The sequence below is a fragment of the Ictalurus punctatus genome, chromosome 27 (genome assembly GCF_001660625.3).
Source record: "Ictalurus punctatus breed USDA103 chromosome 27, Coco_2.0, whole genome shotgun sequence".
Taxonomy (NCBI): Eukaryota; Metazoa; Chordata; class Actinopteri; order Siluriformes; family Ictaluridae; genus Ictalurus; species Ictalurus punctatus.
In genome coordinates, this window is record NC_030442.2 from 2907501 (window position 1) to 2917500 (window position 10000).

At 44.0% G+C, this 10000-nt stretch overlaps 2 protein-coding genes across 4 annotated transcripts in view; both read left to right on the forward strand.

The window, feature by feature from the left end:
- Nucleotides 1-2712, forward strand: part of pdcd4b (programmed cell death 4b) — a 10152-nt gene extending 7440 nt beyond the window's left edge. For all 3 annotated transcript variants that reach the window (XM_053676558.1, XM_053676559.1, XM_053676557.1), the window contains 5 exons: nt 1-88; nt 404-511; nt 690-800; nt 1035-1174; nt 1320-2712. The exon at nt 1-88 is cut by the window's left edge and continues 30 nt beyond it. In XM_053676558.1, the coding sequence (XP_053532533.1) occupies nt 1-88; nt 404-511; nt 690-800; nt 1035-1174; nt 1320-1380 (508 nt within the window). In that variant the 3' untranslated portion in view covers nt 1381-2712. The remainder of the gene's footprint in view (nt 89-403; nt 512-689; nt 801-1034; nt 1175-1319) is intronic.
- Nucleotides 2713-5638: 2926 nt separating this feature from the next.
- The window catches only part of shoc2 (SHOC2 leucine rich repeat scaffold protein), a 14163-nt gene continuing 9801 nt past the window's right edge, over nt 5639-10000 (forward strand). Inside the window, exon 1 of the mRNA XM_017458929.3 lies at nt 5639-5717. The gene's annotated coding sequence lies outside the window, so the exon portion shown is untranslated. The remainder of the gene's footprint in view (nt 5718-10000) is intronic.

The window sequence follows — 10000 nt, forward strand, 5'->3', positions numbered from 1 at the left end:
AAAGATGAGCAAGGAGTCGGGACTTAAGATAGATAACCTCTGGGGCTTAGGGGGAGGCCAGAGACCTGTCAATCAACTCATCAACGAGGTCAGGACTCCGCCCACCCACGTATCGTAACACTTGAGTGACGGTGACTTTGCTTTTTATGTAATAATGAACGGGATTAATAATGTAACTTTGCATTATGGGAAATAGCACACTACACTAAACGTCATGTGTGTCCAGAGGGTGTACAAACTTTTGCACTTTCACATTGGTACACAAACATAACGGATTGGGGTTTTTTCCCCTTTGTGTAGAGGATCATTTGTTGTGTGCTTTGTGCTGTAGAGCTGGTGAGGTCTGATCGTGTGGCGTGTTTATAGAACTACTCGGAGGACTGTACGTGTTTCACTTCCTCAGGTAAACCTGCTGCTGAAGGAGTACGTGCTGTCAGGTGACACGGCGGAGGCGGAGCGGTGTTTGAGGGAGCTCGAGGTGCCACACTTCCATCACGAGTTTGTCTACGAGGTAACTCGGACACGTTTTTATCTATTTAGCACGTCGTAATCTTCAGTACTCGGAATGTGGCCAGTAATTTAAAAATGACCCCACTTTTGTGAATGTTTGTATATCATGGGATTCGCTCCCATCCTTATTGGTTTGTGGTGGTAATTTATTTCTCTCTCTCTCGCTTATCCTCTCGTAGGCGATAGTCATGGTTCTGGAATCCAAAGGAGACACGACGCTTCAGGCGATCCTAAAGCTGCTGAAATCTCTCTTTGACTCGTCAGTCATCACTCTGGACCAAATGAGAAGGGTATGACGCCACCTGCTGGTCACTTCTTGTGTTCCTCTGCAGATACCAGCCAAAGAACATATACACAACTGTCTCATCTTGTCCACAGGACACAATGTTTTTTTTTTTTGTTTTGTTTTGTTTTGTTTTGTTTAAAATTATAGACAAACATCAAAATGAGGAAAATAGGAAATCTGAAGTATTATTAACACACTCGGTGTGTTCTATTATTCCTGTTTTCTTCACTCCCGACAGGGTTACGAGAGAGTGTATATGGATATCGCCGAGATTAATATCGACGTGCCGTGTGCGTACTCGCTCCTCGAGCACTTTGTGGACAAGAGCTTTAGTGCTGCAGTCATCGACAAAAAACTCCGAGACCTGTGTCCATGTCGGTAAGTGTGACACGATTACCTTTTCAAACCTGGTTTAATTCACAGCGACGAAAACCGCCATTATACGTTCTTTCTTTAGCGTATAACCGAACGGTCTCTGTATACGCTGGCGCAACCTAATGCGTGGTTTTTACTCCTTTCCCAGAGGAAGGAAGAGGTTCGTCAGTGAAGGAGACGGAGGACTTCTCAAACTCGAAACCTACTGATTCCACCACTTCCCATGTCCACCTTATCTGCTGCGTTTAGGGAGACTTGTGCTACGTGTGTGTGTGTCCTACAGGTTTAGGTATAGGTGTGTGTATATATATATATATATATATATATATATATATATATATATATATATATATATATATATATATATATATATATCTCTTCCTGTCAAGAACGTAAAGTAACCCGACTATGGAATAAGCACGCACGCACGCACGCCTTTTAAGGTGACCAGATAAGCTAAAACCCTGAGAAAGTGCCACACTTTGAAATGACTCCGTCATTCCAGGTTTTGTATTTCAGTTCACTGCCACTCCGCGTATTTCACTGACTCTCCAGTTAGCAGGATAACTCGAGCCAGATGTCACTTAACCTGGCTTAATTTATCCGGCCTGTATGGTTTGTTCGCTTTGCAAATTCCGCTCTGTGAACCGTCTCTACTTTGCAGTGTTTATGGGTTCGTTTGCTCGGTAGGTTTGTGAGACCTTCATGTTGGTTTATTTCTCTCTCTCTCTCTCTTTTTCTTTTTCCAATCTGCCTGAACACGTCTCTTTCTGTTTCGCCGCTCGGTCTTACACAGACGTCGATACTGGATGCAACAGACAAACAAATGGCAATACAGAGAAATGTGACCCAATCGGGATTATTTCACACGGAGTTTGTCAACTTATTTTATTTTATTTTATTTTTTTTTTATATTTCTTTTTCGCGAACACTGACGTGGGTATATTTACCAAATGTTCTCGCTCTCTTACTTTTTTTTTTTTTTTTTTTTTTTTTTTTTGTTAAAAATGGTTAAGAAATAAATAAAGGTTAAGGTAATAGTTTGTGTTTTGTGTTGCTTATTAAGACTTGAATCGACTGTTCAGCAGCCCAGACGTTTGAGATCCTTATCCCAGGACTGGGGGAGGGGGTGGACGGAGTTGGGGGGAACCCTTAAAATGCTCTGTGCTATTTAGATTGCAAAAGTAGCTTGTGTTTTGTTTATTGTTATTTATTTTTATTTGCACTAAGCATTTAAACCGTCCGGTTGTATTCTAGTTACATATCCGAACACAAGAAACGTTAGTGGTCACGAGTTTATTATTCGTTTACTTTCTCAGACCAGCGAACTGTACCGTTAGGGTTTTTATAGATGTAACCAATTAATGTGGGTCTCATGTTGATTGAGCTGAAATAATGCTGCTATAAACTCATTTAAAATGGTGAACTGTGTAAGCAGACATGTCGACGTGACGTCAGAAATTATGAGGTGAGAGCTTTAGTCGAATGCAGCAGAATTACCTGAAGCCTCATAATAGTAAGAATATAAAGAGTGGGGGGGGGGGGGGGGGGGGGGCATTGAACCCAAACACATCACAGCAACACACACTTAAAACTACATGAAGAGAAAACAGTGGAACTACTTCATTACAGTGATCTGTTACATATATTAGGTCGTGACAGAGATGCACGATTCATCCCCTCGTGCCGCACCCTACTGCGTGTGCTCCTGCTGCTCCCGGTTCCCCGCTTCCTGCTGCCTGATGACCTCCTGCGCCTCCTGCTGCATCTTCTCCAGCTTCTCTAACGTCACCGACTTCAGAGGCAGCAGCTTGGGTTTGCAGAGGACCAGCGTCGGGACGTCCTCCACTGACAGTTGACCTACACACACAGCGTTGTAGTGGTATGGTTATCTAGCATGTTAGATGCAACTCCTGTGTTGTATTAGTATGCTAAATTTACTAATAGAAGTATTTATCGACGACCCGTAAACACCGATAATTTCCCGACATTTCGGGATTATAAATCATTATTATATTTGTAGAAAAGCCATGAAGGTCGAATGCGTTGATTCGGTTTACCTTGTTTAGGCAAGACCTCTCTGAACACCGACTTCACTTCGGGCATCGTGACACCTCTCTACAATAAATAAGAAATTATAATTGATGCAAAATGCAGCGAAACCCTGCTGAAAAACAAACCAAAAAAAAAACAGAAGCCCTCATAGAATTTGTAATGGTTTTAATGGAAACTGTAATGGTCCCTGTGGGTCGCTACTGGTAATTTGTTGCTTTGTATTGTTTGCATGTTCTGTCTCGTGGATACCATAAAGGAGCAGTAATGGTTCAAACGGTTAGTTGATGGTTTCTAATAGTATTTGTAGTAGAAAGCATTCGCATTTCTGTGATGGTTTCTATTGTTTTTTTTTTCATCAGGTAAGATGTTTACTAGTGTTTAAGAAATGTTATGTGTATATAAGGTTGCCAGTTTAATACGTATTAATGATCAGCTCATTTGCATATCGCGGTTTCCTGCGGTATATTGGTATCGAAATCGCCAACATCATGACAATGAAAAACAAACGATATATCGCGCAGAACTCCTCCAACTTTTCCTTTTTATTTGTTAATTCTTTTGACACACTTCCTTAACATTTCCTGCTCTTAACTTAATGGCCGTTTAACATAACTATCATAGACTCTCCTTTTTTTTTTTTTTTAATTAATTTTCAGCTAGCTCGGTTATCTAGTGTCTAACGTTAAGCTTATTAGCTTTACTCTCAGGTTATTTCTTTATTTATATTTTATTAATGTTGTTTTTTTTAACATTTCTAGACGAGCTACAAAATGGCGGCTCTAAAACTGACGTAAACCTACAGTTCGGTTTGTTTGGGTGGGAAAATAAATACATAAACAACGTATTATATATAAGATTACCGTAGTGCTGTTTCACTCAGGAGTCTCTTCTGGGCCGAATCCCAAATCTCTCCTTCTTAGTTCCGGAGTGCACTACAATATTTACGTCTCGAAGCCATTACGTCGTGCGTTATGGCGCGAGGATAGGGAACTAGTAGTGATTTGGGATTCGGTCTTGGATACGCAGTTGCCAAGGCGCCGTGCTGCTCTTCTTCCTCAGTGTGTTCGGGAAACAGTAGGGTACGATGTTGCCACCTGGCGGCCATGGCGCCATGTTACACGTGTTAAATACATGCAAAACTAACCCGTTTCTGTGTAAATACGTAAAGAAATAAGAGAATAGAAATAAGCATATGTTAATGCGGGGCATTTAAAAAAAAACTCATGTTAAAAGAAAGTATTAAATGCGTAATTAGCAGTAATTTACATGATCACTGTGCAGAGAACAGATTTATTTTCATTTATCCATCTATCCCTTTTCTACAGGGAACCTGGATCCTATCCCAGGGAGCATCGGGCACAAGGCGGGGTACACCATGAACGGGGTGCCAAACCATCACAGGGCACAATCACATATACATTCATACACTACGGACACTTTGGACATGCCAATCATCCTGTCTTTGGACTGGCGGAGGAAACCCCCGCAGCAAGGGGAGAACATGCAAAAACCGCACACACAGGGCAGCACTGGGAATTGAACCCCCAACCCTGGTGGTGTGAGGTGTACGTGCTAACCAAGCCACCGTGTGTCCTTATTTTCATTTATTCTTTACATTTGTTTCCTTTTCATTATTTTCAATCAATTTCATTTCTACCCAAAGTGCAATTCAGTAGCCTATTTTGTAGTTCATATTTGTATTTGTAGCTTTGCATCATATCACGGACGGGATGATTTAGAGAAAAACGTCTAGTTTCTAATGGTTTCCTTCCACTGTCCAAAAATATGCCACTTGACTAAGATTAAAGTGTCTGTCTCTGTCTGTGTGTGTCTGTCTGTCTCTCTCTCTGTGTGTGCGCGTTTGTGTCTGTCTATCTGTCTGTATGTGTGTGTGTGTGTGTGTGTGTGTGTGTGTGTGCGCGTGTTTGTGTCTGTCTGTCTGTCTGTGGGTACCAATATTTTTTGGAAACCGTATTTTCAATACATATTTCCAACTGAACTTTTATTCACACTGACATTTCTACATCTTTTCAGTTTATTTCAATCGCCGACTTCGGTCATTTTCCCACATGTACAGTCTTAAAGAATATTTATTACCTTCAGTGTATTATTTAACTTGAAAATGTTAACAACTGTTGGCACGCTGAGAGAGGTAGTGACTGTATATTATTTAGTAGAACTTTAATTTAAAATAATGTTCATTTTTAAAAATTTTAAATCTCATTCTGGAGTGTAAGAAAAGGAGTTTTGGAAATCTCGCGATAATTTCGCATGTCTATGAGCCTTAACTTTACAACATCTCGCGAGGTTTTGGGATGAAACGTTGCATGCGTGTGACGCGATCACGCCGGGAAGGAGGGGGGAGGGGGTAATGGGTGGGGGGGTGATGGGCGGGGCTGGGAGACTAGGAGGGGCGGGGCGGGCTCGCGCTGCAGCGGCGGCGTTAGGGAAGGAGGAGGAAGCGGAGGATGGCGGAGCGACACCGCTGAAGGTAAAAAACACTTTTATATTCACGGAACGCGGCTCGCTGTTGTTGATTTACGAAACACGTCGAACGTTAAAATGTCACGGGAACGCTGCTGCCGGTGACGCCGGCGGCTGACACGGCGCTCCAGTGCCGAGCAGCGGGTTTAAAACGCTCCTTTTGTTCAGCCCCGGAATGGCCGCTGTGCCTCTCTCTCTCTGTATATGTGTACAGCTTGTGAATGTGTCTGAGGAGAGTTCTTTTACGCCTTCTTTTTAAATAGAATGCAGAAATAACGCGTACCCGACTGTAAATATCCTGACTAATTTGATCCCAGAAACGGACGACCCGTAATCGGTTGTCAGTTGAGCTGAAGACCGGATGACTGATCGCCTACTCAGCGCGTCCAACCTCACCGCGGCCCGGACTCTGCACTCACACCTCGCCGCGGCTTGACATGAGGCCTTCATGAGAGAGCCGAACATTTCGTAGCTTAGCTTAGCGCTTCGGCTCTTTCTTTTACCTTTTAATCGAAACCAAACACGAAATTCTGCTTTTATTATTTTGCGAACTAAACAATAAATAATAAGAATTGTTGTTATTGTTGTTTAACATTTTCACCTCGATTGTCATCTACATCAAGCTAACATTAGCCTGCTAAGGTGTACTCCAATATTATGGCTAATTTACTGACTCGCGAGTTTGTGTAGCCAAACGCTTTATCGAATTATTATCTAATAAGTATAATAGTTGTCTGTCTGCTCAGCGAAGTTAACATTAAAATAATCCCGAATCGCTGTCACTGCAGTTAGCTACTGGGACGCTGGTGTGTGTGTGGTTTTTTTTTCCTCCTTTTTTTTTCCTCCTTTTTTTTTTTCTTTTCTCCCCTACCCCAATCGTATTTGGATAAATCCCGCCTCCTGAGCGCTGATTGGTTCCTACGATCCTGCCTCCTGCTCTCGGATTGGCTGAGAATTCGTTTTCACGCGCAGTCTGCGTAACAGACGTGGCAACTAGCCAATCAGTTGATAGTTGGAGGCGGGATTTGTTGGAATGCGGGTTAGGAAAAGGGGGGGGGGAGACATACCATCACGGAAGGTTAATATTAATAAACACTAGCTAGATGAGTGAAGAAGAGAACAACATGGCTCTTATTTTTGTTTCACAACAGTGGCTGACATTTGCTTGTTTATTTATTTCTCTCATAAGATGTGCTGTGAGAGGAGAAGTCATAAAACTGGTCTCTTCCTGATTCCTCAGGAGATCTTGGTGCACTTTCAGCCATAACATTAAAACCACCTGCCTATTATAGCGTAGGTCCCTGCTTTTCCCCCTTGTGCCTCCGAAACAGCTCTGACCCAGCGAGGCATGGTCTCCACAAGACCTCTGAAGATGTGCTGTGGTGTCTGGCACCGAGACGTTAGCTGCAGATCCTAGCTCCTTGATCCTTGCCCTACTTGTTTGTCCAGCACAGCCAAGCTCAGCTCACAGCTCAGCTGGATCGGATTGAGATCTGGGATAGTTGTTGGAGGCCGAGTCAACACCTTGAACTCTTTGTCATGTTCCTCAAACCGTTCCTGAAATTTTTTTGCAGTGTCTCAGGGTGCATCGTGCTGCTGAAAGAGGCCACTGCAAGACAACGAGATTCATCAGACCAGGCCACCTTCTTGGTCCAGTTCTGATGCTCAGGTGTCCATTGTAGGAGGTTTCAGCAGTGTACAGGGGGTCACTATGGGTGCGCTGACCGGTCTGCAGCTTTGCAGCTCCATACACAGAAAGCTGCGACGCACTGTGTGTTCTGACTCCTTTCTATCACAACCAGCATAAACTTTTTCAGAAATTTGTACTACAGTAGATCTTCTGTGAGATCGGACCTGACGGTCTAGCCGTCGCTCCCCACAAGCATCAGTGAGTCTTGGGAGTCCACGAGCCTGTCGCTGGTTGTCCTTGCTTGGACCAGTTTTGGTAGGTACTAACCACTGCAGACCAGAAGCACCCCACAAGTCCTGCTGTCTTGGAGACGCTCTGACCCAGTCTTCCAGCCGTCACAATCTGGACCGTGTCAAACTCGCACAGATCCTTACGCTCGCCCGGTAAGATCTCTGGGTCTTCCCCGGATGACGTTAATGTATGTATAGTCTTATCACGCGCACACACTTTAAGAGAGTCACTTTGTTGCTGTGTGTGTGTGTGTGTGTAAAATGGTGTTTCAGAGGTGCCAATATTTCTGACTATGGCTGGGAGATACGATCAAAATACTTCTCAAGTCCTTTACAATTCGATATGGAGGACAAAACGACCATTTTAGGGTAAAAATCTGCTTCCATGAAAAGCTGTGATGTATCAGTGTATCGCACAGTGACGTGTGTGTGTGTCGGATGTTACAGTGGAAGGTAGAACAAGCGAGTGATATCACAATCTTATCACGTTCAAGTCATGCTGTATTGTTGGACATGAAAGAGTTGTGGAGCGGCCGGCCGTCACTTCACATCTAAAACCTGTGTGTGTGAGAGAGAGAGAGAGAAAATGTTTCAGACTGAGAGATGGTGCATCACCACCACCTTCTTGCTACATCTGCAACTTCACTGCAAAATGCTGTGGTTTCTTATCTCACTTTCTGTGTCACTCTTACTTTCTCTCTTCTTCCGTCCGTCTCCCCGTGTGTCTCGTCTCTCTCTATCGGTCTGTCTCTCTCTGTGTCTCCCTGTGTCTGTCGCTCTATGTGTCAGTGTCTGTCTTCCTATGTGTCTCTCTTTATCTGTCTCCCTGTTTCCCTGTGTCTATCGCTGTCTGTCTCTCTCTCTCCCTGTGTGTCTCTGTCTCCCTGTGTCTCTCTGTCTCCCTATCGCTGTCTGTCTCTCTCTCTCTCCCTGTGTGTCTCTGTCTCCCTGTGTCTCTCTGTCTCCCTATCGCTGTCTGTCTCTCTCTCCCTGTGTGTCTCTGTCTCCCTGTGTCTCTCTGTCTCCCTATCGCTGTCTGTCTCTCTCTCTCCCTGTGTGTCTCTGTGTCTCTCTGTCTCCCTGTGTCTATCGCTGTCTGTCTCTATCTCCCTGTATTTGTCTCTCTGTCTCCGTGTGTCTCTCCCTCTCTGTGTCTCTCTCTATCTGTCTCCCTGTGTCTCTCGTTGTCTCTCTCTTTATCTGTCTCCCTGTGTGTCTCTTTGCATGTCTTTCATTCTGTTTCTCTCTCATCTCTCTGTATTTTTCTCTTCATGTATCTCTCTGTTTTGCTGTTTCACTCTGGATGTCTCTGTCTTTGAATATCTCTCATTGTCTTTCTGTCTCTCTCTCTCTGTTTCTCACTCTGTCTTCCTCTCTGCCTATGTCCATCTCTCTCTCTCTCTCCAGATAAGGTCAGGTGGAGTGTGTGTTGCGTTGTGGTTAGCTCGCTGTTCAGGACTGATTCTCAGAAATGTCACGGCAGGCCTGTTTTAAGAATCCAGAGGAGAGGAATGCGAGGTGTGTGTTTTCTCTCATCGGAGATGTAGGATAAGGAGAGAGTTCTGCAGTTTGACCCCTGCGCCGGTCTCCAGGCTTCGCCCACACTCTCTATCTCTCTCTCTCACACACACACACACAGAGATAACACCTTAGCTCTCTCTCACAGTTTCACTTCACTCTTTTCTCTCACTCTCTTTGTACGAGGGGAATTTTGAACACTACTGCGTCGCCATGACGATATTTACATGAAATCAGTTTGCATCTTTAACACGAAATGAATTCGTATGAATTGAAATGAATTTCATCCAGAAGCCGTTTAAAGTTAAAGCGGGGGAAAAAAGTGAAAAATCATCGTAACGTATTTAATACACTGGAAGTGTGTTGGTGTCTGTGATGATGTGGCGTTATTGTCTTGTAACCATGGCAACATCATCCGTCCACCTGCGAATTTCACGCCGATGCGAATGTGTTGAATATCGGACCTAAAACCGGGGTTCAGCTGTGCGTCTTTTAGTCCTAATTTCGTCTTTTAGGACAAATCGCTGCTTGTTTGCAAAAAAAAAACCACACACACTCGCGCACACTTTATTTAAAAAGCGATGCATCTTTTAGCTATAAAGGTCTCCTGACCTGCAGGGAGTCCTGGCTTTGAAGAGCGCTCGCAAAGATTATTCTCAGCGGCATTAACCTTTCCGACGCTCTGATCTGAGCTTGGACCGACAACTCACGCGGTCTCTCTCTCTCACACACACACGCACACACACAGGAATGAGAAGTGGGACTACAAAAGCAGCTCGCCGCCTCGGCCTTTTTACGAGCGCGCTTTTATACACACGGAGTCGTCGTCGTCTTGAGGAGCACATCCATAAA